The sequence below is a fragment of the Ammodytes marinus genome (assembly GCF_949987685.1).
Source record: "Ammodytes marinus genome assembly, chromosome: 16".
NCBI classification, from domain to species: Eukaryota; Metazoa; Chordata; class Actinopteri; order Uranoscopiformes; family Ammodytidae; genus Ammodytes; species Ammodytes marinus.
Genome location: NC_137220.1, coordinates 21304869 through 21332219, shown reverse-complemented (window position 1 = coordinate 21332219; position 27351 = coordinate 21304869). Strand labels below are relative to the sequence as shown.

Sequence of the window (27351 nt, the reverse complement as noted above, 5' to 3'; positions counted from 1 at the left end):
TGGTCTGGCTGTGCGACACTATACCTTTCACTTGGCTGTAATCTCTTTAATCCTCTCTCGCGTGCTTGCCTCTCAACATTTACTTACTCTTCGGTTGCAATCCAAGCCTCTCCCAGAGACTAACAAACCCTCCTCGTACAGGTCAAGTGCTTTTATTTCATTTTAAAGTAGAATCATGGTGAAATGTATGTGGTTAGGAACTGACATCCAAAAGTAGCAATATCCCAATGTTAAAATACACACTATAATTACATTTCAATTACTGTACATCACTGGTTGGAGGGGATAATAACTTTACGATCTAATACAACCTCTTACATGTTATTCATATACACCCCTTCCCTTTCTGTTCATGTTTGTATTTCTAGTCTTGCTATATTCCTCATGTTATTGTATTGATTTTATCTTCAAATAAGAAAGTTTTGAAAAAAAAACTTTTCATTTTGTTGGTTAATTTAATCTCTAACTGTTCATTGGATAACCATGTATTTTGTACAAAAACTCCCAAACATATTGAAATGTTGGATACACTGTAGTGGTGTAGTATTCCTCCTAAATAAAGGACTTCAGTAACAACTTTAGCCTGCTAGCAGCATACATAGCCTACGCTCTAGCCTACGTTTGAAAAGGGCAAGTAAATCAACATGCTTTGGCCTATAACCTTTTCAAAAACATAATTTTAAATCCATTATTCAGTGGGATATTAACCCCTGTATTATGTTCACTTTTTACACTCTCTGTTACCGTTTGGGTCAAATTGACCCGAGACATTATTGGGGTCATACACATAAACAAAATAAAAAAACATTAAAATCCTTTACATTTATGGCCTTTATCTCAATTCATAACTATATAGATACAATTTGTGATTATTGATCAATGTAACAATGAAAATGTTATTTGTTTTAATCATGAGGTTTTAATAGGTGTAACAAAAAACACTATAATTGAGACTTTGGTGGCCTACATTTGGGGACAATTGATGATACTGGTGTTGGTTGTTTGGAATCTGTGAGTAAGTGTGTGTATGTTTATTTGAGTCTTTGTCAGTGCAGGCACGTTTCTGTGTGTCTGTGTGTATTTGTCTGTATTCAGGTCAAATTGACCCAAACACCTTATGAGGGACATACATAGCAGGTGGTACTCTAGCATTTGTACTCAATTAATCTTTAACAGATTCTTCACAGAAAATAAGCAGGTGATAAAAAGTATTCTTGTACCATTTTTCTATTCGTAAAAAAGATAAAACGGCCCTATTAGTTCATGTACTAATTCCGAGACGAAGATATCAGCAGTTTCTCCCACTTGACCTCGGTGAAATAAACTGCAGACATGATCAAACTTTCAGTAAACTGGCAACAAATGAACCACCAATGGGCAGTAGGCCTACATTGAACTATACCACTAATACAGACAGTTTTTCTGTCTATCTTTGCATTTATTCGGTAACAAATTGCTACAAACAATACGACAAAAGCGACTTATTCAGGCTGTTATAGGTGATGGTCCAACTACAAGGTTAGCACTACTGCAACACTTTGTAGTAATGTTTGAACACTTCTAAGTCAGAATAAGTTAAAAATATTCTTCTCCTCCTGATGCCATAGTCATAGTGAATGGAGCATAATAGCCGCTGGACACGCTAACACATTAGCAAACTAGGTGACAACCACTCACTTCCTTTATAGATTTTTGGCTAACAGAGAGATAGCCTACATTAAGTACAGGGCTTCAGTACACGCCGGACATTTTTCATTATACAATATGCACAATTGCAGATGAATTATACTACACGCACAGACCACTTTCCTTGAATATTTCTATTATTTGCATTATCTATTTACATTTGATGTCTCTCTTCCTCTCCTTTCTCCCTTTGTCCTCCTCCCTTTACCAATGTCCATCCCAACGTCCCTTTTTGCTTCCTCCGTGCTTCCCTCCCATGGTGGCAGGGTGTCAAGATTCAAACTGAGCTCTGCAGCTCATTGCTTGAATAATCCCTTTGACTTGTGTCAGTAGGATAGGCCTATGTGTGTGTGTGTGTGTGTGTGTATCCAACAGCCTTTGTGTCACAGAGAAAAACATGCTCTTATACATTACATTATCTCTCAAAATTTTTTTTCAATTCAGTACATTCTAAAAAAACATTTGTTTAATAGTTTTCAAGTGCCCTTGTAAACCACAACAGTCTGACAGTGACCCAGCATGTGTAATATGCCTACCAGGACGCTTAAACTGCAGCAGCTAAATGGAATTCAACCATCAGTTATTTTATTATTTAAAAATTCAGCTTTTTCTACTGCGACAGGTAAAAATATCGCACCCATGAAATAATTAACTACTTTACCCTAATACATAGACAATATTGACTCAATTGATTGCATTATTCTATTTGTGCACTCATACGCACACTGACATTTACACATTGATACACAAGCCCCACTGTACTGCAGCCACGTAACAAGATTAATTGCCAAAGGTAATCCAAAAATCCCTTCGGTTTAAACAAATTAAGGACGGTTTGCCTCTGTGGGTCTCCTCCCCTTTCTCTCTGCCCATCCCAGTTTCATGTGTATACCTCCCTCCACCCTTCTGTTCCCTCCCTCTGTCTGTCACGTGTCCTCCCTCATGATGACAGCTCAAATAGAGGAATACACACTCAGACGTACACATCATGTTTCCATCATGATTTGATTTAGGAACGATCTGCTACATTAACTCTTTTATCTCTCTGGATTGCATAAGCAGGGGATTAGAGGGAGACTGCAGTGTGTGTGTGTGTGTGTGTGTGTGTGTGTGTGTGTGTGTGTGTATGTAAGATACACTTACAGTATATGCTTTCTGATTTAGATAACAAGATTTACTGTAGGCTATATGATAACTTGATAACTATAAAGCCACTGCCAGCCGGTTAGCTTAGCTTAGCACAAAGTCTTTACTACCGTAAAATAAAACATTATCTCGATGTTACACTCCAATTTGTGTACAGATTAAACATATGAGATGATAGTGAGCTTTTAGAGGTGCTGGCAGGCAGATTGTGTTTGGACAGAACTAGGTTATGGTTTCACCCTGTCTTCAGTCTTTATGCTAAGCTAAGCTAAAGCTTCAAATGTAGGCTACTAAACGGAACAGACACAACAGTAGTTTCCATCTTCTCATTTCACTCATGTCAAGAAAGTGAATAGGTCCACTTCCCAAAATGTTAAACTGTTGCTTTAAACTACATTATTCAATTCACTGAAAACATAAATATAAAATAAAGATAAAATGGTACGGTGTGCTGTTGTGAGTTTTTAGTTATCTGATACCCACTGGAAAACCTACTGGCATGGTAAGTCTCACTGTGCACTGCCAAATATGGCCATACTAAGAAATAAATATTGTTCATTTCAACAAAATCAAAACAAGTACCCCAGCGTATTCCACACAAAACTGTTTGAGTGAAAGACCCCTCAGGCATCAACTGTGAGATTTTGATGGAGCAGTTAAGTCAATATAAACAATAGAATTGCATTAATTGATTGAAATAGCAAAGAGAGATGCATAGATGTTTGAGGATGGGACCTCATTTCATCATAACAGAGGTAAACTTAATAGAAATAATATTTGATATCAAATAAATGTTCAATAGCAGTTAAGCTTCCTGGTACACCGATTACTTTGGATAAAAAGCCCCCACTGACTTCTGTTAAATCAGCTGTCTCTGCCAGGACTCTGTATGTTGCATAAAGCCATTCCAGCTCAAGTTTAGAACAACCCAAAATCAGGGAATGATGACCAAAGTTGGTATCTGGGAGACAGTGGATTAAGACCAAAACTTACATCAGTAAGTCTCTGTCCAGAGTTTTGCGATGTCATAATTAAGGGAGGGGGGGGGGGGGGGGGTTTTGTTCATTCTTGCAGCCCCTTTGGACAAAAGCCGTAGTGTTTTTGCTACACCAGCTGTAGTTCCTGGGTGTACCCATGACAAAGGTATTAAGAAAAAACATATAAAAATAGCATTATTTGCACTGATGGTCACGTTTACTGTTACAGTACATGTCATTTATGATCATCAGAGGAAAAATTAGACTGTTTCAGAAATATTTAAAAGTTCCTCGTAGCACCTTTAAAGACTGGAATTCAGTTGGAGCAGTGTAAGGCTGCTTTGATGTAGAAAGATAACAACACAAACACTGGTAGAAAATGGTATGAAGCTGATGGATTTTAAAGTTCTAAGAAGCAAATATATAAAGTAAATAACAAATGATGCCACTGATGCCTCTGTTGAAGTCCTGTCAAAATGAAGAAATTATTTGAGAAAATATAATACAATACTGAATAAAAGTACAATGTCACTGACACGTTTAACAAAACTACTTATGAACAATAAAACTGGGAGGAAACGTTTGCGTTACGATCATTTAACATGTTAAGATATAGAAGAAAATATTAAATGGGTGAAGCTGTGCATGGAAGTTCACTGTTGAATTTTGGGTGATAAACAGCGAATCAGCGACAAAAATCTAGCCATGTTAGAGTCATGCTAGGGGCATGTTTCTACCGATGGAGATACATGGTCCACCACTTGTTCAGACTGAAAGGATAGATTGTGTAAACATAAGTGGTCCTATATTATCTTTTTTAATTTTGAACTTCTTGCAGCAAAATCACTAGGCTGCTACATTAATACGGCCGTCGCCTATAAAAGGTTGAAGTAAAAGTCTGACAGTTTGGAAGATTTCTTGCTGCGAGAGATGAGAAGAGTGATACCAATCATGTCTTTTCCATAAATATAAAGTGACTGCCTTAGCTTAAGTTAGCTTAGTTTAGCAAAACAGAGGGAAACGGCTATTCTGGCTCTGTCTTAAGTCAATATCCACCGACCAGCAATTCTAAAGCTCAATAATTAACAGTTTATATCTTATACAAAAACAATTGTAAAAATGACTGGGTTAACTAATGTTCATTCATTTTGTTTTCCTTGGACAGTGCCAGGCTACTCAATTTGCTTATATTATCCCTATATCTGGCATCATCATTTGACCTGTTCTCCCAATTCAAAGCAGCAGGATTTAAAGGTTATGATACAGTGTCAAAATGTGAGAAACTTAAAAAATAAATGGACTCCACTTATAAAGAACTTTTCCCTGGTTTTTCACAGACCCAAAGCACTTTACATTGTTTTGTACACATTCACCCAATCACACACACATAGTAGTTTGGGATTCAGTGTCTTGCCCAGGTACACTTTGACATGTGATGGGGAGATGGGAGGGGATTGAACCACTGACCCTGCAACCAAGTTGACGACCGCCCTACCCACTTCACCACAGCCACCCATGTAGGCTATATAGGCTATTGAGGTAAACACCAGCACTGTGAAGTAGCCTACATTGCATTGCATGTGACATGGACCCTGCAAATAGATGTGCGTTAGCCTCCTCTAATCCACTTAAACTAATCTCTGACGTTTTGAAAAACCTGCTCTAAAATCAAATGTTTCTCTCTGTGCGATAAGTGCATTCATCAAAATATAGAGTGTCATATACATGAGCATTAAAGTTTAAAATCCAATAGGTTAACATTAACCTTGTGCTCCAGGTCAGCACAGTTGCTTCTTAACAGATAAACTGCACAACCGAAACACATGTAGAAAAGACTAAGTGAAGGAAATTGAGCAGAAACAAGTCATTAATGGATCTAAAGAAAACAAATCAAAGCTTTCTTTTCTCATGTCCCGTTATAAATTGAACACCTTCAAGATAAGTTAAGACTCTGGAATAAGATATATTAAAACTCCAATCTGGCTTTGGTAACACTGACCTAATGTCTCCCTGTAAAACTGAGTAAAAATCAATATATAACTCACCTTATTTAGTGTCCCTCTTGGTTCTTTGTACTTTTTTAATTTTTTTGCATCCAAATGTACCTTGAACAAATCCACCACCACTGACTGAAGAGAAGCCGCTGCGCCAACTCCCTGTCTCTCTTTCTGTCTCTCTCCCCCCTCCCCCTTCTGTGTGTAATCCCTACAATATCCCTCACTGCCAACTACTTACTGTCAACCTCCACTGCAAAAAGAATAATACAAAAAAACTCGATGTCTTTAAAGCAGGATGTTGTTCCAACACTGACACAAATTTCTTCCGACATAATTTTTCAGCTTTATTCTGGCAGTGCTTTAACACTGTCTAAGAAGTTAATAAAACACAAGTCAGGAAGATTTGTGTTAGTCAAGTCAAGTCAAATTTATTTATAAAGCACATTTACAAACAGCGGGTACTGCCCCAAAGTGCTGTACAGGCTAGATAACAAGAAAATAATCCACATTTATTACAAATAAGAAACCAAAAGAAAACACATAAGAAAATACTCAGCTCAGCTGGTTCCGAAGGCCAGTGCAAAGAAATGTGTCTTCAGCAGACATTTAAAATTTTCCAAAGAAGTGGCATATCTGATATGTAAAGGAAGAGAATTCCACAACTTGGGTCCAGCTACAGCGAAGGCTCTGTCTCCCCTGCTCTTCAGCTTGGACCTGGGACAGTCTAGAATACATTGGTCAGAGGACCTCAGTGCTCTGACAGGACTGTGCAGAGAGATCATCTCCGACAGATAAGTTGGCGCTAGACCATTTAGACATTTAAAAACAAACAAGAGGATTTTAAAATCTATTCTAAAAACAACAGGCAGCCAATGAAGAGATGCCAGGACAGGAGTGATGTGTTCATATCGAGATGCTCCTGAGAGCAAGCGTGCAGCTGCACTCTGAACCATCTGGAGGCGCTGAATTGAGGACTGGCTCAAACCGAAATAAAGTGAATTACAGTAGTCCAAGCGACTAATTGTTATACAATAGGTGGAATTATTTTACTCTACATATATATATATATTTTTACTGATTCATCAGATTTGAAACCTCAACAGGAGCTACCAGGCTAAATCGTATGTTCAGGAGTCCTTACTTGACAGTGCACCACCTGCTCACCCTCGCCCATGTGACTCCCTAATCTGCTGAGCAGTGGGACGCTGATTTTTCATCTTATTTTGTGGCTAAATTAATCGTTTTTCTTTTTTCAGAATGCAACTGAATAGAATAGAGGATGAGTATGCAGAATGATCTCTGTGACTGGAGCACGAAGATGTTGGTCCTAGAAGTTGCTTTCATTTGGTCGGCAATGCAAGAACCGAACTGTCAGTCATTGGCGACCTTCAACCTGGGCGCTGGCTTTGATTTCTCTGAAGGTCATGACCCCTGAGAAATGGGCAGCATTGTGTGAGCCTATGTGATTGAGTATCTGTTGCTGACTGACATAGTAAAATAGTGATTCATTATGTCACCTATGTCAGGTTATGAAAGATTCAAATAGCTGCTGTACACTCAGTCTAGTAGAGTTTACAAGTTTAATTCAATACATGCAGGAGGTAATGTAGTTTTTGCCAGGCTATGTATAACCCCTTTTGTTTGTTTTTAAACTGTAATTCAAATTTAAGTTCCTATGGAAGGTATGTTGCAGTACCGACTATCTCCAGCAGATGGCCATGTTGCATTTCAATTATTTTTCTAAAGCAACTAAAATCGTGTCTCCAACAGCTCTAAAAAAAGCATACTGCTATCTGAAAATAAGAAAAAAAAATATATTTAGAAGATAACTATTTTACTTTATAAGCATTGTCATAATATTGTTATTGAATGATGGAGATGTTAAAGGATCTTGTGATTGATTTGTGACAAGTGGTGGAAAGTATAAAGTAAAGATATAATTGTTACCCAGGGGTAAATCAAAGAACATGTTACACCTCAGCTACCTGAACATGTCGTTTAAATTAATGCATCAAATAATCTAATTATTCAGAATCAATTTGTACTTTTGGTACTTCGAGTATATGTAAAGATGCCAATACTTTAGAATGCAGGACCTTTGCTTATATTCTACACTGCAGATTTGCTACTTTTACTTCAGGACTAGATCAGGACGTCTTTCAACACAGCCATTTCTATCCTAAATGGTTTGTTTTTAATTTTGAAATAAACGAGAAACTGTTGGACTAAGAGGTGAATTTGGCTTGATGCCACAAACTCTCAGATATACTGTATTCTTCCCAATTTTACACTTGGGTAACAATGCAAGCATCGAAATTGAAATACCCATAATTTGGTGATAACGATCATGCTTATTGAATGAGGTCAAAGTGTAAGGGAACATTTTAGGAGACAAATATTTACTTTGATATAAATCTCATGTCATGATAAGTGTAGATCTTTCTATTGTACACCATTCAAACCCAAATGGCCATATTAAATGCTTATTATTATTTAACTGGATTCATGTAAAGTTACTAACAAATGCAGACCGACACCAGAGTCCAGCTCAAAATGTTTATTCAGATTTCAAAGCAGGTCAGAACTTTTATTTCGGTCGATAAAAAGTGACAAGAGGAGGTTACATGAGACATTAAAAAGACAGCAACACCACCAGAACATAATATGAGAACTGATCAACTTTATAGGTGAAGCAGATTAGATACAAATTTTATGCCGAGTGAACAGACAGATGAATCATTTAGTTTAAAGCCTGCGTGTTGTTAAGATTGCCGCTCGAGGGTCATTCCTGGCACTTTGGCGTTTAACTCTTTCCCCCCATGGAATGCTTGTCAAACAGGTACTCGGCCATCTTGTTGTTCTGGGCGTCCATGCGGGTCAGGTTGGTGATGAAGTCGCCCAGCTTCTTGATGGCCTCTACCTGCTCGTTCAGGTAGTGAGTCTCCAGGAAGTCACACAGCTGAAGGAAAGGAGGAGAGGAAAGTTGTTACGGAAGATTAAAACATTTAAAAAAAATTAATAAAAAAAAAAATTATGCCGATGGTTCCCATGAGTTTGGGGTTAAGCATCTTAGCAATAACAGGCTTGACATTAAACTTACATGGGGGTCTGTGTGATCGGCTGCCAGTTTGTGCAGGTCCAGCAGAGCCTGGTTGACGTTCTTCTCCAGTTGCAGGGCACACTGCATGGCCTCCAGCCCGCTCCCCCACTCATCACGCTCAGGTTTCTATGGATAAAAACATTACATTGTAAGACACTTAACACTCATTAAATAGGAAACAATGAACTATGCCAAATGTGGTAATTCATTAAGATTAAAGTCAGATAATTCAAACAAGCATGAATAATTAACAAGATTGCTCATAATATTGGAGCCAAAAGGTATATCAAATAAACTGGATGCATTATCCTTCGCAGTAAAATAAAATAAATCCTTGAACAGAATTGGTGGCAAATGGGAGGGGACAAATTTCAGAACACATCTTGTCACTCCCAGTTTATCTCTACCAGACACACAGGGTCTGGTGTTATACGTCACAAAGTAGGCTAGCTACCTTGATGTCCTGCAGGAAGATGCGTCCTCCACGATTGTTCTGGAAGGACAGCAGCTTGTCAGCATGCTCCCGCTCCTCCTCACTGTTCTCCTTGAAGAAGTGGGCGAAGCCTTTAAGGGCCACATCGTCACGGGAGAAGTAAAAAGCCTGTGAGGTTAAAACATAAACAGTGATTAAGATACGTCCCCCATCATTATTTGGCAAAACACGCTTGTAACAAACAGTAGTTATGCAGCCAGGCAGTGGTCAGGCACATGAGTCATAGCTCTGAAAGGTCCAGTATGGGTTAAGACACACAGCATTGAGTAAGGAGGGGTTTGGGGTAAAAGCAAAACATGCAGCACAAGCATGACACAGCACTTTTTTCAGTGTGTGTAGGCCACAAACACTCCTTATCAGCCTGCTAATTAGCGATAAACAGAAATAAGCTACTTATACAAATCTATTTTAAAGTAGACTGTAGTCCCATTTTATACTGCCAATATGCAAATAATTATAAGCAATAACATTTAATATAGCCTAGAACAAGAAGTATGCCTAGGTCAGACATAGTGTATGGAAAATTATCAAGACACCACGCAGCAGAAGCATAACATGTTATAAGTACTATAAATGACAATATTTAAACTGTCGTTTGTCTCACCATTGAAGTGTAGGTGTACGAGGCAAACAGCTCCATGTTGACCATTCGGTTGATGGCGGCCTCGCAGTCGCGGTGGTAGTTCTGACGCACTTGGGAATCCATTTTGGCTGGTGTTTCTTGTGCTTTTGTTAACAAAACGGTAGAAAAATAGAAGCTTTGCGAGGATGTTTTTCCAAGTAGTGTTCAAGTAGAAAAGGTTGGTCGTGTCTGGAAGGCTGACTGGTTGAAGTAAGAAGCGGGACGAAGGAAGAATTCCGTTCAAACACTGTTGAAGCAAGAACTCTTTAATTTCTCCCCGGGTGTGAAATGGAAGACGCGTCGCCCCGTGTATTTATACCCCTGGCAGACCTCGTGACGGACGTAACGTCAACAGCGCACATTTCCGCCAATCACTGAGCTCACAGAGCACATGATAATGACAAAGCTAAAAGATGAGAAGTGAAGTTGCATTTTCCCTCCTTGTAGTCTACCTTTGATGAATTCCAACCTGCTGATGCAACAATGACTTAGCACCTTTTTTTGCTTCAAGAGAATAAACTGCATTGCATTCGGTCTATATGGATATTTTGATTTTAATTCATTTAAATACATAATAGATGTGTGTGTGGTCTGTCTAGATGTAAACGTGGGTTCTTGATTAATATTCAATTAGCATAGAAATATAAAAAGAAAAACATTTATATTCTTGTAGCCTACTCTCTCTCTCTCTCTCTCTCTCACACACACACACACACACACACACACACACACACACACACACACACACACACACACACACACACACACACACACACACTTTATTAGGCCTATATCACTGAAATCACTTAAATAGCCAGTAGGCCTAAGTTCCTTTGTCTGTTAGGCCTAAATAGGCAAATATGCTGGTGCTCTTTTTTATCCTACTTTTATCCAATCTTAACTTTTAGTGTGCCCGTTTTTCTATAAACTGACAGAGGCAGCCCTGGATTATAGTTGAATACTGAGACATTTCGGCAATCTATAGAACTTGATAAGATATATAGTACCGTAATTAACTTTGAGTCTATAGAGCCATTAAATGTGAACTTGTTTTACCTCACAAATACACAGTCAAAAACTGCTGATAATGTGTTTTCAACCAAGGTGGTTTTTATTGCATTACTCACAGCACTGTTACGAAACATTACTGACGGTGAAATGCCTAAAAAGGTCCCATGATCGCTGAATCAACATTCAAACCAAGATATTTCTTTATTGAAGAGTCTCATTTAGGTGTAATTCCCGCTGATGTAGCAGAATAGTCTTGCTGAGACAGGCTCACGGCAGCCCATAAGCAGGATAAACGTGATAGAAAATGGATGGACCATTATAATAAAAAAAGTCAAGTGTGCTATAAATGCTTGTGTACTGGCAATACAGAGGCTTTGGAGAAACACATCAACTAATACTTACACTTACTCTTATTTCTTATGTGAGTGTCAGATAAGTGATATTAGCATTAGTATTATAGGCTATGATATATAGTCAACCTGAAAAGGAGTTTCAAGATATGTCATTAACCGAAAACTGTAACTGACTTCAAAATACTCTGCAATGCATGCTGTGTTAAATGTTTATTCAGTTGAACTAGTCCATCTGGTTCTTTTAAAGGAATTTGAAAAGATCGGATTGAAATGTGGTGGCTTCAGGTTTTTTCTCATGTAAACTTCATGCTCTATACTTGTCACCTTTCAAGGTATCAATGCCCTTATAAGGCTGTAATAAACTGCACTGTATGTGAACCAGTAGTTTTCCACTTGTATAACTTTGCTTTGTTTAGGCTCCCAGCCCTAGTGGATTTGTCAGTCTGGACTGGTGATTTGTTTAGCACCTGTGCTTAACACAAGAGGACACTTCTTCTGTTAATTTAACATTTTGTAAAATGTCTTAAGAGTTGTGGCCTCCTGAATGCTTTTTTAAGAGAATATAGTAAGGCTTTAACATCTTATTTAGGACACGATGAATATGGACACCGTGCAGGCTCACATCTGCTGCTAAAGTTTAGCAACTACATGTTACAAAAAGTAGAGAAAACATCAAACAAATCTTTCATCTTACAGATATATTCCACCAGAAACAAATATATTTGAACAGTTACATGTTTATATTTCAATATATTTTCCAATTGTTGCTGGTAGTTATTATGGTAAAAGATGATGAAAAGGCCAGGGCTAAAGAGAGGATTACATGCACGGGTTAATGGTATCAGTTGCACTGCAATAGACACTTTGTCCCTCAGTGTAATACAACGCACTATAGCTGTATTTTAGATTAACCTTGGATCAATAATGCCAACGAGCTAAGTACATGTCATTACAGTGCAATGTGTGTCATTATTCATGTTTGCACAAAAGCGACTCGGCAAATTAAGACAGCACAGTCCTTATTTTGTGCTGTGTCATGTTACACAGCTTGTCCGCCTTGTTGGTTCAAAAGCATGTATCAAGTTCAACTGAGGTATCGTGCTGAGTCACTGTTGTGACTCAGCAATTCCACATTTTCAAGGCCACACTTCCTGTTTCTTTGTTCTGTTTTTTTAACAGTTGCATTGAGAGGGATGGGTCTTATGACCAGGGAAATGTCTAACTGGAACCAGTTTGGGAAAAGAAAAAAGGAACAAGAAAGTTGAAAAAAAGAAAAAAAAGGAACCAATAACTGGACCAAAGTGTCCTATAACTGTTAACATTTTTGAATTAATAAGTTATACTTAATGAAAGTGACAAAATGAGCCACGTTGAAATTAAGCATTTTCTCACTGTTGAATTGATAAAGATATATACGTATATTAAACTTAGTCAAACCTGCTGGTTTTAAAATATACAAGACTAGTTAACATCTTTTTTATTTTGTTTCTGAATTGATTTTGCCAACCTGTCTTTTTGTGGTCATACCAATGTTCCCAGATCTATATAGTATCAAATGACACGGTTAATTAATGTAATTCCAGTAAACTGGAAAGTGGAATATGGTTTTGTGGATAAGTTGTATAAAGTAACCAACACTGACTTGATATTCGTGCTAAATTCCTGATCCCGTTCATGTCTTCATTGCTAGCAGGACAAATCATTTGTCTGTCGTTTTATCTTTTCTTCCCAAAAACCAATAACCCTTTTCTCAGCAACATTTTTTACTTGTTGGTACTTGGAACTCTTAACATTACCTATGGCTCAGTTCTAAACATTACTACATGGAACAACTGATAAGTAACACATGTTGTCTGAAAAAGGTCAGCAAGTCCAGTCAACAATAACTACTTCAGGTCAACTAGTTATAAAGTGATTATATTATGTTATTATATAACTAGCAACATGTGCCAAGGATTTACAGCCATGCTAGGATCTCTTTGAGGCTGTACTGGCAGTGGTGCTTGGAGCCAGATGTTATTGTCAACATGCTAACATGATATGGACCTTGTTCATCATCTTCTTAGCATGCTAACATTTGCAATACGTGCTACACACAAAGTACAGCTGAGGCTGATGGGGGTCATAAATCGAAGTAGATTTAAACATAAAGGTATCACCAAAGTTAATCAAATGCATACTAAGGAATCATGAATGTCTAATACATGTCATGGTAATCCATCCAACAGCACATGTGAACCAATCGACCAACAGACCAGCTTTGTCATGTAGATATCCTGGATTAAAAACCACAAGAAACTTTGTAAATTCATTACATGATTATTTTTAAATGTATTTTTCTTTCAAAAGTATGACCCACAGTGACCAAATACTGATTGAAAAAAAAAATCTTAACAATGTGGATTTGGACATGGAACTAAACTGGATTTTACTGGGAATGTCTGCGCGGCAAGTGCACTTCCATGGCTAAGAGCTACAGTATTATTGTACAGTACAGCTGAACACATTAAGATTAAGTTCGCAGAGGTTTGATCCATTTTTGCTTGGTCATTGACAGAATTCTAAGGCAGGTGGGGTTTCAAGCTGTGGACTGAAAAAAAAGTTAAAAAAGGTTTTTCACGCAATTCTTACAGAACAAGCAGATGTGTGATGACCAATAAAAAAGAGGCATGATAGTAGAGGACAGAGGTAGAACTTATGATGTCTTGTATTAATGATTGCATAACAATACTGCTTTGCTAGTTTGACAAGGTAAGATAAATAATCTAAATAGGCTGTCTTTATCGTAATGAAGGAACGTGTAATGTCCCCTAGTAGATGTTTAACTTTTTAATATCAGTGACACATATTTATATCATGTCAATAAATCAGCAATGCTGCCTGACCTGAGTCAAAGTATTATTTAGGGAAATCCCCCTTGGTTCTAAGTGCTTTAATTGTTTTTGGGGTTGATTTTTTTCGCAAAAGACAACCCAGACCGAATCTCTGTGGTTTCTCCTATCATAACCTGCTGCTAATTTCTAGGGACCATTTTGGTCCATTTGGAAGGGAAATTTTGGTTTGGTTTAGTAATGTTTAAAATCTAAGAGAAAAGGTTATGCTAAATTCATTTTAATGTTGCATGTTCAATAGGGTCCTATAGGACCCTTTAAAAGCTATTGAAAATCCCTGAACATGTATGGCTGTACTTCATATTAAGATATCAATAAGATATTTCTTGGGTTAAAAGATTTTTTTTCACTTCTTTTTCCCGTGCTGGCTGCTAAGTGCCACATTTCCTAGTACTTCAGGTTGGTTTATTTCTGATGCAAAAATACTTTGGCGGTAAAATGTTGGAACAAAACCCTTACTCACAAGAAACAATGGAAAACAGTGAAAAAGACGAGCACACTTTGCACTGACAATTTGCTAAGCCCCTCCCCCAAACAGCCATTGCCAAATCAAACCTTAGCAACGCCAACTTAAATGTGTACATTTAATTAAAAGGCTAAATTAAATTGCTCTAATGTAGGCTGCAATAGTACGCATGTCCGGCTTTAGGGCTACAGGCTACATTATTAGTTAATGTTGAATTTATTGAATTGTCATATATCTTTGATAATATCAGGGTTTTGGCACATGATTTAGCACAATGTCATGTATTTAGCTTATGAGCCGTGCCAGAAGAGAAAGCTCTAGGTGTAGCAACAGTATCAAAGGAGGGCTGGGCTTAGCGAAGAGTCATCTCTACTGTAGGCATCATCTATCTTATCTTTTAATTTCACTGACAAAGTTACATTTTGCTCCCTTCCTTTGAAATCTCCATCATACAGGTCACAGCTTAACTCTACATGCTGATGTGAAAGAACTTCCGCTGTAGTCGCCTTCATCTTTCATTCTTCTTATGCAGTAGGAATCCAGACACTCTTCCACTGGACGGCATTCCTCCACATCTCTTCCAGGAGCGAGGGATGAGACTGAGTCCAGTCCTTCCCTCCATCTTTCCCCTCTTGGCAGAACAGGCACAGGGTTTTCAGGGGGCTCGTGCAGGTGAATTGGAGGTACTGACAGCCCTACAACAGGAAATCAAGAGAATTAAAATGTATGGGATGGCTTGGTGATAACATTTCTTAAGATGTAATTCAATCTTGTGTGCAAGGGGTTCATGTATGTGTTGGTGTATAGACCTCACCTCAGCACTGCCCCAGTACCAGATGGCCTTGATGACACTGTGATTAGCCAGAGCCGCTGTCACCTGATCCCTACTTCCTGTAACAACATTTACCAAGCCTGCTGGCAGGTCTGACGACTGGAGCACCTGAGGAAGATTTTTTATTTATTTTTTTTACAAATGATTAATTTATTATGTGAGTTTCCATTGTTTCCATTAAACTACTGTTGTGTGAATACTAGGAATTGTTTTTTTGTTGTTGAGAAAAATAGAAAGTCCTTTGCAATATTTTACGACGAGCTTCCATTAAAAAAAATGAATGGGAAAAATGTATAAGGGCAGGATGTTTTTAAGGACAGGATGTTCCATAAAACTTAATCCATTTTTAAAAGGATCAAAAAGCAGTCCCTATAGACCAGTTCTCTCTGAAATGTTTAATCTTTCCCAAAAATGAAGTACAAGTAAGGTCTGAGAAATTAATCCATTCTTTTGCCTCTCCCCAACTAGATTGTTGTATTGCTTTATTCAGCAGCATGTTCAAAAGGCTGCAGCCCATTAGTGTTGGCTGCTAGTGGAGTTTACAAATGAATAAAATGTTTAGGTTATTATCAGGCATCACAGGTTTAAGGTACATTTCCCAAATGTTGTGTAACTTGTAACCATATAGTAACTGAGACCCTGTTTCCACCTGGCATTAATATGTGGTTCTGAGGAATCCGATCGTTATATGTAAATGTGATATGCTTGTTCACACCTGGCCTTAACAATGCGTCTTCTATGCGCGTTTGCGATCTGGATTCGAATTCCCCGCGCTGTATGGAAATCAGCTCGTACATCATTTCCGCTTATACACTCCATCTTCAATGTTTTCTGTTTTCTGTTGTCTGTTTACCTGCAACGGTGCGCTTTTATGACGTGAATTGTCGCGTGAATGAGTACGCGTTTCCGCCCAGTCACTCGCCGCAGTTGAGTGGGCGGGGCCTAATGTGTATGAGATGCGCATACGCGTTTCCACTGTTAATGGGTATGTGGATAAGTGGTCTCAAACCACCTCCGAATGTGGATAATTTCAATGCGCATTCAATGCGGATTGAGCGTGTTTCCACCTGTAGTTAGCGCGATCGGATCCTAAAAACCACATATTAATGCCAGGTGGAAACAGGGTCTTAGAATCTCTCAGGTGGGTGAACCAGTCTCTACTGTATAAGTCTAGATCCAGCATTCAATGCTTTTATCACGAAGCATTTTATCATGAAGCATTTCAACTCAAAGCACTTTTAACCAACTTGCTGCACATCACATTTAAAACCTTGATACTAACCTGAATGAAAGCCAAGGCTGGCAGTGGATACTTCTCACTGGGGACCATGATGATGGCGTTTCCAGTGGCAATGGCTGCTCCAAGAAGTGTTACCATAGAGAGGAGGGGATTTCTGTCGGGGAGGACAACCCCTACGACTCCCAGGGCTTCTGGGTAGGACAGAGCAGAGCCAGACTGTGGCACAGGCTGAAGGAGAAGGATACATCAGGATGTAGATGTGGGTAAGAGATCAGCAAATGCTACCAGACGTTTTTTTAACTGTATAACATTAAAAAAGCCTTACCAAAGTTCCTCCTTGGACTTTGTCACAGTAAGCTGCCCAATCAGTGAGCCTCGCAATGCTAAGCTCCACCTCCTTCTCAGCCTGGTCCACTGAGAGCATGCACTGGACGGTGATTGACGCAGCTATGTCCCGCCTCTTTGCCTCCAAGCCCTTGGCCAGAGAGTAGAGCGACTGAGCGCGTGCAGACGGACTCTTCTTCATCCAACTGGAGGACGGGAAGGACGTTTTAATTTTTTTTAGGATACATTTAATTATTTTGGTTGAACTAAACAAACAAGGAATGTAAACTATAAGTCTGAATGTCCAGCACGAAAAACGCATCATATAACCTAATTATATTGATTTGTATGTATTAACAAGAAGAGCTGTGTGTTGATTGGACTAAAGTGTGTTCATACGTACTTGTTGATGTACTGGACTGTGTACTGTGCCCTTTTATCACCTCCCAGAGTCAAGTTGGACTGCGAATTGTGATAAACACACACCCCCCACTGGGTTGCGAAATACTTTGCTGCCTGTGTGGACTGTAAAAGTGTGTGCATGTGATAGTCCTGAGTAAATGTGTTTTATAAGGGAACATTTTAACCTCTGAATGCTTTATTTTTTTGGCAAACATTGGCAGGTTTATAGCCCGGTTTAGCCTTCAAAGTAGGTGTTGAATTTTACTGGGAAACAAGGACAAAAGACTTAAAATAGGAGAAAGTTAGATCTTGTGTATTACACTTACACAGCTATCAGTATTTATTAGGAATTCCTTTGTTCTGTTTAGTTTTCAATGAAATGTCGTCAAGGTACTTCCTGTGTTCTTGTTGTATTTTCCAAGTTTTACTTAAAATTTCTATACCTATACTACTTTTTTCTTACTTTATTTATATTTATTTCACTTTCGTATCGCCACGCCCCCATCCCAGATTTATTATTATCCTTTGTTACAACCGGTTTCCCCCCCAAAAAAAGCACCTCTACTTAGTCTTACTACAATGACTACATTATCAGTCGTCTGTGTGTGAATTCGCTCTGTTTCACTTGGGTTTGTGACTTTTGAAAACAACATAGCTTCATGTTTGTTGTCAGTGTTTTCTAGCTGGACTTTGATAGCCCAACAACAACTTACCAGGGTTTTGTGTGTCATTTGTGAATATTTGTTTGTGTGGTAAAGCTCTCACCCAGGCTGGACTTTGACAGCAGCCTCCACGGCGTTGCGTACGTCTTTCCGCCCTCCGTCTGGACAATAGGCTAACACACCTTCGCCCCCTGGTGACTGCACAGCCACACTGCAGCCAGACACGGATTTACAGGCCTTACCGCCGACAAACTGGAGGTAGGACTTAGGAGCGCTGTGTGTAGAGAATGATGGAGAATTAGGGAATAGAGTGATATATATATATTACAACACATCATGCTGTATTGAAATACACACACTATTTTAATAATGAGCCTATTATATGCAGTTATGATATTACGAACATTGTGATGTTCAATGCATTAACATGACAAAGTAAAGAGTGCCTTACAAACCCACCTGGCAGAGTCTGAATCACCAGGAATGATAGCTGGACACACTGCTGTTCCAAACTTTGAGTAGTCAATAGAGACAGGGGAGGAGCGAGGTAGAGAGGAAGAAGAGGACTGGCGCAGAAACTGGTACAGACCCTGACACACAGAGAAGAAAGTGGTCAACAACACAGTGCAACACTCATCTGCTTAAGTAAGACTGGTGTATAGAACTGACTAAATGTAGCACAATGTTATCAGACAGGTCAGAAATATGACTGAATACATCAATAAATATTTGTAGTTTAATCACCCAAATGGATTGTAAACATTGTATACCTTCAATTAAGGGGTTTCAATTTAAATACAATTTCTAACAAACAGAACATAAAATGATTTAAAAACAACAAAACAATGAATGTGTGCTAAATACATAGAAAAGCAAGACACTTTTCTTTACTGAATTTCCAGTGTTTATGATATGGGTCCATGTCCAGTTAAATTAATCCGTGGGACACAACGGTAAGATATATTTTATGAGTTTACACTCAGTCAGTTTATGGACCCCTGTCTAAGTGTCAACTGTGTGATAAATCATATAAACCCACCTCCTGTCCTCCGTCAGTGCAGGTGCCGCTGTCTTTGTGCCCAGAGACGGGCAGACATGGGTCGGACACAGAGTGTGAATTCACCCACACTGAGCCGACTGACAGACTGAGGGGAGAGGAAGAGGAAGAAAATATCGGTAGGGAGTGTAGGGACTTTAAAAGTGTCCCAATAAAACAAGACATCGAATAACCATACACACTATCAGAGCTCTGGAATAGACATATCCAAATCGGAATGAAGCCATTGTTAATGTTATTAATTCCACCTGTTCTTTTCCTGCTTTGACAAGACAACATGTCTTCTGTAAAATGCATCAACAGAAGTATCGTGAAGAAGATAAAAAAAGAAACACAGGATATAAATAAATAAATGTTAATAATATCGGGAACAATTGGGATACAGGTAGGGCCAACATGATAAAGGATAGAACAATATAGGGGAGACATGTCAGAAAGTATTAAGGTAAAGGTGGCGAAGAAACATATGAGTGTGTGAATGCGTGTACCTCTTAGCGGTCTCCAGAGCCAGGGTGAGATCTTCAGTCCAGATGGAGGCCGCCTGGCCATGAGGACTGTGGTTTCCTGTTAAGATCAGAGACTGTTAGTCAGTGCGTTTACATGCAGACTCATAATCGGGTAACTAAACGAATATGACTTCAACAGGACTTTTAAACTGCATGTAAACACCTTTATCCGATCTACTTCGCACACAAATCGGCACAATAATGGACAAGAGAAGTCGGATAAGAACACCTAGATAACTCGTTCATTGTCGGCATTCTCTCTGCATGTATACAGGGATCGGACATCGCATATCGGAGTTTGCTTCTGCGCCTGCTCGAGAATCCCTGTAGAGGATTTCACAAGGAAGTGGAAGGAGACAACGTAAAAAAAATAGTAGGGATATTGCATAGATACTATATAAAAATATAAATATATATTTATATATATATATATAATAATGTATGTATATATATAAATATATATATATTAAAAAAATTGCCGGAAGGGAACCGAACGTGGCTCTAACCACTTGTTGAAAGTGGTTAGAGCCACGATTACTGAAGGGCCATGTATACTCAGACAAGTAACACGGTCCGTTCGAGTGTCTAGTTCGGTATATGTCTTAATCCAATCTAGTTGTGCCATGGAAACGCACTGTGTTAGTGTGGCTCAAGAGAAAATTCAATAACACATTTTTTTCTGTTTAATCTCAATCCCTGTGATAGTGAATGAATGGTGATGATGATAACTCAAAGGCTTGCATGTCAATCTACATAGGCGTCCTTACCCAGGCTGACTGCTTCTGTGTTGCTTCTGAAGGACATGAGAGGCAGCACTGGTCCAGGGCAGGGGCTGACCACAAATGGAGAGGAGGGGGCCGCTCCACAGAGCACTGTGGGAGGGTACTGAGCCCCTGAAGGGGGGGCAGAGCAGGACTGAACCAACTGGGGACCAGAGAGAGAAAAATAAAAAAAATTCCATTCACAGCAAGTTAGAAAAGCAAACAACTGTTTGGTATATTGCATCATTGTTTTCAAAACCTTATTTTCCGACTTTTTGTTTTAAAAATATTTTGTCAAAAAAGCACAACTGCATTTGATAGTAATCATCCACAGTGTTGGGAGTATCTCTGTATGGACTCTTGGAACAGTAGCAGCGGCTGTTAATTTTTAAGTAGCAGTTAAGTGCTAACTTTGTTAGTGTTAGCTGAAATGCGTTAGCTACTATTCCAATAGTATATACGGTGACACAACTAAGCAGTATGTAGCCGATAAAGTATGTGAACTGTCTGATATAGTAGTTGTATGTTAAAAGTCAGCTTTAACTATGTCACTAGCTGAGCATATTTAGCTCTCAGTGTTTAAAGTTAAGCTAGCGTGCTAGAAGGACAGTTTGTACAGGGGTTGACACTAAGGTTTCAAATGCACTTGCCCATAGGGCAAGTACAGGTAATGTTTTACTTGCCCGAATGTTGTGTTCACTTGCCCAAAAAAAACAAAAACACTGTTAAACAATGATATATACAGTATAGGCTAATTGAATTATACATTTTAGCGATCTCTTATCTCTTAAATGCAAACACTGCTTACTAGTCTCATCCTGACCACATAAAACGAACAACAATTCATATAAGCCTAGATATCATGACATCACACACTACACCAAGCGCTTGGTCCTGCTGCAGCATCGTGAAAGGGCCTCTTTTTGCCATGCACCTTGCCCAGGGGCTCAGAAAACTCAGTCTAGCTCAGAGTCAAGCTGAATGTTAGCTTCCACAGAAAAATTTTACTTATTTAAAACGGTCACATTGTGCCAAAATGTGATCGTGTGCCATAAAATGATTAAAGTCCACCATGTTAAAGCTATTGCCCAGTTATACTGTAAGTAAGGAGGTGGATCATTAATTTCTATTCATATTGATACCATTATAAAGACTCCACAATCCAAATCTTTATCGATACCTTTCTATTATTTTGTTTAAAGAGAACTGGTATTATTGCTTTAATTGCTTACAAGATGAGCAGAGCTCAGGATAGGACTTTAAGCAGGTCATAATTCCATATTTAGGCCTACTATTTAGTTTATATTGCTGGGAAAACAAGTTTTTTACCCAAACTGTAGGCTATTATTCAAGCTTCCCGCGAAAAACTCAAATTTCTTATTTTCTTGATGTTACATTTGAACACATCATGACGTCATTTTATTGACCTTTGCCTAATAATCATTTTACTGAGCCGACCTGAACACATCACATTTGAACCGTTTGCGATTTGTTTTAGCTAAAGGTCTTATCCTGCAGATTTTAATATGGATTTAAAAACTATCCGATTTTTTAACTGCGGGACTTGTCACTTGCTACAGTCTCCCGTTTGTTGATCACCGCTGCATTGAATGAATGATGAGACGGTGCCGAGCCCGTCTGCAGCGGCTCAGCAGACAAGAGTTTTTTTTTTTTTTTTTGGAGACGGAGCGGGTGGAAGGAGTTTCTTCAAGACAGTCGAAAGTAGAACACTTTTACAGTCCATGATGCGGTCCAGTGATGGAATAATACGCTGAAGTAGGCCTAATTAGATGAAGATGACCCGACTCGATATTTAAAATTATATAATGTGACCTAGCCTACTGGACTCCATAGCGGTATCGATAAGCTCAAACGTTATTGATTTCTGTGTTTTGAATATAGCGGAACCAGGTCCGTAGGATAGAGCCGGCTTTCGGAACGTAGACAGCGAAACTGCGCGCACACAGGCTGTGTGTGTGTGTGTGTGTAGTGTGTGCGTGTGTGTGTGTGTGTGAGAGAGAGAGAGAGATAGAGAGATTGAGTGCGAAAGAGCGACCGTGATGCTGCTGGCTGCCGCGCGCAGCTGCTCAATTGCGAATATAGCCGATCTATTTTGTGTTGAGTTAGCGGGAAAAAAAATGTTTTGCAGACTGTAAAACACATGAATACATAGCCTAGACTACAGACAAACCCTCTGAAATCCACTTGCCCGTCCGGGCAACCAAGAAGCAATCTCAACTTGCCCAAACATTATTTTCAGTTGCCCCGGGCAAGCGGGCAACCGTTAGTGTCAACCACTGCTGATTCTGAACACAAACACAATCATGATAGTAGGGTGAATTTCTAATTAGCAAGATGATTATAGGATTATAATTTAAAACAAAGTAAATACATTAACATTAGTTGCAGCTAAGCACAGCTTTTCTCTGCATTTGTGACTGACCGTGGCCCCCTGCTGCTGAGCTCCCTGTACTGCAGCGTCCACCAGGGCTCTGTCTCCGTCGCTGTGCAGAGCCACACACTTCATCCCTGCCATACGCTGCCTGAGGCGGGCCACCACACCGTCCAGCACAGACTCCTGCACGCACAAAACCCAGTGGACCTGAGGAGAGAGAGAGCAGTGTTAAAGAGACGGGGAGGTCTGAGGGGACAGCAGGAGACGGCCTCCACCCTTCTACTAAGGACACTTATTTGTTTAAAATCACCTCTCTTTTCTTCTTGAAGGCGGTCTCTATCACTCCGTCCACTGCGCTGTCAATGTCGGCCGACTCAAAGATGATGAAGGGACAGGTAGCGCCGATGCTGGGGGAGACGGACAAGGCAACGCCCATCCCCGCTGTCGCCTTACACAGCGTCAGCCCATCCTAAAGGGAAGACAAACACTGGTGTGATGATTTAAGAAAACGTGGTCACATTAAAAATCCGACTGAAAGCTTTATAGCAAATGTATATGTAGCTTTGAACTTTCTGCTTAGGAAAACCACACCAGATTTGATCACCAACACACCTGCTTGTTGCCACTGTAGGTGACATAGCTGATGCTGGGGCTCTTGGCCACTTTGGCACCCAGAGACATGTCACTTCCTGTTAAAACATTAAGAGCCCCAACAGGAAGTCCCGCCCCCATAAAAAGCTGTGCCAATAGGAGCACCGCAGGGGCGACGCTCCGACCAGGGACAACGATGACAGAGTTTCCTAGGGAAAAGGCAGGACTCTATTAGAAATCACAAAACATTTTACAGCAGTTTGACATAGAATAGCAAACAACAACAAAGTATATTACAATTTGTTAATTAGCTGATTATTTAGCTAATTTTTAAGCTAAAATCTATTTTTTTAAATTATTTTATCCTCTCAAATGTGAACATTTGATGCTGTCACTGTGTGTGATGGACAAAAAATGACTTGCTGATATAATACATATTCACTGTTAAGCGGTGCATAGACCAACTAATTAATTGATCAAACTAAAAAACAACAGCGGCTTAGAAACTGAAAGTTATTATACATTTCAGACTTAGATATTATTTTAAGGGAACTTTTCAAGTTTGTCTTTATACATTGTTTTGTGTGTGTTTGTGTATATGTATGTGTGTGTGTGTGTTGTGTGTTACCCATGGCCAATGCTGGTACAACTTTGAGCATAAGGGAGTAGAGAGAGCAGTCATCGGAGACAACTACCGCCACCACACCTGTTAAAGAAGGGGGAAAGAAGAACACACACCAACAAAATTAAAAATTAAAACTTCCATTTAAAATGAGTACCCAAATGCTACTTTGTATAAGCGTTAACCTTACCCAGCGGTGTCCAGTCTGCGATGAGAGTGTCTCTAAGCTGAGCCCAGCCTCCGTAGTACTGCAGCAGCCTGACCAGGGTGGAGGGAGAGCACGAGGCCCCACACAGCTCACCCAGCTCGGACACACACTGACCGTGCTGCCCCAGAACGCTCACAGCCCTGTCAGGGGATAGGACAGGCAAACACAAGACATTCAGCTCCACATTAGGACAGCGCTTGAAACTAGGCACGGGGCTAATATGTCTGCAATCTACGTATCGCATATCGGACAGACAACTCAAATTAAAAGAAATCTATAAAACATTTTTTAAATTTTTTTTAGAAATCTAAATTATTTTAATTTAAATTTTTTAATACATTTTCATTTTAAGCCCATAGTTATGAGATATGGCACACATTAATATTATAATTTAGCTATTCAAAAGTTGAGTTCTGATGTTCTTCTGCATTCAAGCAGTTCAAAGCAGATGAGATAAACCTTGTTGCATTTGTGTATGTTTATTGCTCTTTTCAAATTAGAATTGCTGTGTTGCTTAAGCCTTCCTATCCTTACACATAACATCACCACCAACAAAGAAATGTATAATTATAATGATATCGGCCGATATCCAAAACCAGGATATTTCGGAATCTGATCGGAACTAAAAATAGTGGATCGGTGCATCTCTGGTTGAAACAGTCAGTGCGGAGGATCCTGATGTGTGCAAAGGGGGAGTTTGTTTGTCGCACCTGAGCAGCACTTTGGCCCTCTGGTAGCAGGTGAGGCCACTCCAGGCCTTGTAGCCACCAACAGCAGAGGAGACACACTGGGAGACATCCTCCTCCACCGCGCACACTGTGCTGCACACCATGTCACCTGCCGCCAAACATAGGAGTGTAGAAGAAACTCAAGTAAGTTCTTCTTCTACTAAAGTAATAATAACACATCAACAACAACAGATTTTTCTTCTTCTACTAAATCCACCTAAATAGCTCACCAGACAACATATTAAGAGGCATGAAACTGTAAGTTACTGTATGAACACTGAAACACAAACATTACATTTACAGAAAATATATTGTAAGAGCTGTAGTAAATTAACCACACCTCAAGAACTTGCCTTACAATCATCATGTTTCAAGATTTCTTCAGTTTTAAAGTTACCCATCAAGATGCTGTCAGAATGTTTTGACCTCTACCCAAACATGTCTGAACACTTTAGAGCTAAGTGCATAAGTTGTGGATGTGTTCCAAACTCCTGCTGCTCGTACCTTTAGAATCGGTCAGAGAGACGCTCTGTCTGTCTGACGGACAGACAAACTTTCCGTCGATGAACAGACCCAGAGAACGGGAATGGTGTTCCAGCCAGGCCTGATGGAGGGGAAGGTAACAGTCAAAATGGAGAAAGGCTAAAAGATGCTAACCTGTAGCATCTCTGACAAGTAGACAGCTCTAAAAACAGTATTTAAAACACCCAACATGTAGTGATGACATTCAGGGGTGCTCAGGACAGCAAGGAGAAGTGTCCTAAAGACAAGAATCCTGCAGGATTTGATTTTAATTACTTTAAATGTCCTACTTGTTTTGGTATGTTTGCAAACATCCGAATGAAAGAAATAAGAAAGTTAAAAAAAAATATATATATGGACAACTTCCTATAAGTATGATATACAGTAAACAATATGATATACAACATGTGAACATTACTTTGTTTAAATAAATATTATGCTTCCCTCTGCTTCACAACAAACCTCCTGAAAACAATTGGATACAGTTGATTTGCGTTGCTGGACAACTTCCTTTCAAAAACTGGATTTTTTTATGTGAGAAGAGGAATATTTCCTTACAGCTGCATGCAGATAGGCATACCATTGAATTGAATTAAATTACACTTTATAAAATGCTTGACACCAAGAACAAACGACAATGAAAGCTTATTGCCTTACTGCCTCTAAATTCGTCTGATCTGACACTGTTCATGAATCATGATACCCAAGGGGGCCTATTCTCACATTTTATTGGTCAGGAAGACGAAAAAAGGAATAAAGGCCTGGCACAGTTGGTCAACTATTTACAGACAGAAGACCAAAGTACAGAGAGAGGTTAATGTTCAGATTTGACTCAGGGGGATTGGTTGACAGCCTCAATGCTCTCAAAAAAACACTTGGCTGAGACTTTCCAAAATCGGAAAACCTGTGTCCAAAAGTTTGGCTTCAGCCTTGACATTTCATAACAAACTCCTGTTCGGACTGAGTCCTATGCCTGTGTCACATGATTGTCTTGTGAGCTACAGACAGCTACCAGTTAACGAACCTAGCGTGGGTCACACAACAGGAATATGCTAAACCCAGTGAACAGTAGCTGAAACTTGCTGATATTTGACAGCATGCAAAAGCATAGTTGTATCTTATGTATGCAAACCACGGGTGTGATGACTTTACCTGTGCAGTTGCATTGCTGGAAGCTCCTGTTGGTCCGGACTCCATGCTTTGAAAGATATCGTGCACTGTCTTCACGGTGCTACCGGCCATAATAGTTCAAAATCAGGGTGAAATTCTTCACTTTGGAGCTCGTGGGACGGTTTCAAAGGGCAGGGAAGCGACTGCTGAGCTCCTACTCCACGTCAAACTGCAACGTGCTGACTTCCCTCCCACTGACAAACGCCCAGAGGACTCCCTCCTGTTTACTTCCGGTGTAGCGCTGTTTCATTTTCTTCTCTTTTTTTCTTGTGTGCAATACGAATAAAAATCACAAGATACATAAACCGTCAGTAACAGATAAAACATATGCCAGGGGGAAATATAGGCCAACAGTCTCACACAAAGGGAGCCCACATAAAACATTACAAAGGCCTGCGATATTCCAATTTAAAAGTTCATTTTTGAATGCAGCCGGGGTTTTGCATTCAATCATGAATATAATATTAGGAAAGTAAAAACACATTTATTATGAAAAAATGGTTTGCCTCCTATGACTGCGTTAAATAAAACACCGTAATTCAATACGTGACTAACCCAGCATAACTATACATTAACTATATATATGTAA

The 27351-nt window shown here is 39.4% G+C and overlaps 3 protein-coding genes across 3 annotated transcripts in view; 1 reads left to right on the top strand and 2 right to left on the bottom strand.

Annotated features, from left to right (window-relative positions):
• Positions 1 to 8348: 8348 nt before the first annotated feature.
• LOC307262399 (ferritin, middle subunit) lies at positions 8349 to 10315 on the bottom strand. Its single transcript, XM_080043266.1, has 4 exons — positions 10004 to 10315; positions 9361 to 9507; positions 8907 to 9032; positions 8349 to 8765 (listed from the first exon to the last, which is right to left on the bottom strand). The coding sequence occupies exons 1-4, from the start codon at positions 10103 to 10105 to the stop codon at positions 8610 to 8612; spliced, it is 531 nt and encodes a 176-aa protein (XP_079899392.1). The 5' UTR covers positions 10106 to 10315; the 3' UTR covers positions 8349 to 8609.
• A 389-nt stretch (positions 10316 to 10704) lies between these two features.
• The window catches only part of LOC307262849 (histone H3.2), a gene marked incomplete at its 3' end in the record, with an annotated part of 70498 nt that continues 53851 nt past the window's right edge, over positions 10705 to 27351 (top strand). The window contains exon 1 of the mRNA XM_080043846.1: positions 10705 to 10776. The remainder of the gene's footprint in view (positions 10777 to 27351) is intronic.
• On the bottom strand, positions 13470 to 26921 carry aldh16a1 (aldehyde dehydrogenase 16 family, member A1). The gene is made up of 17 exons (XM_080043135.1): positions 26745 to 26921; positions 25575 to 25674; positions 25053 to 25179; positions 24325 to 24482; positions 24141 to 24218; positions 23534 to 23721; positions 23232 to 23390; positions 22970 to 23128; positions 20533 to 20689; positions 19748 to 19823; positions 19242 to 19347; positions 18662 to 18792; positions 18306 to 18476; positions 17140 to 17344; positions 16857 to 17042; positions 15557 to 15682; positions 13470 to 15437 (listed from the first exon to the last, which is right to left on the bottom strand). The coding sequence occupies exons 1-17, from the start codon at positions 26832 to 26834 to the stop codon at positions 15267 to 15269; spliced, it is 2388 nt and encodes a 795-aa protein (XP_079899261.1). The 5' UTR covers positions 26835 to 26921; the 3' UTR covers positions 13470 to 15266.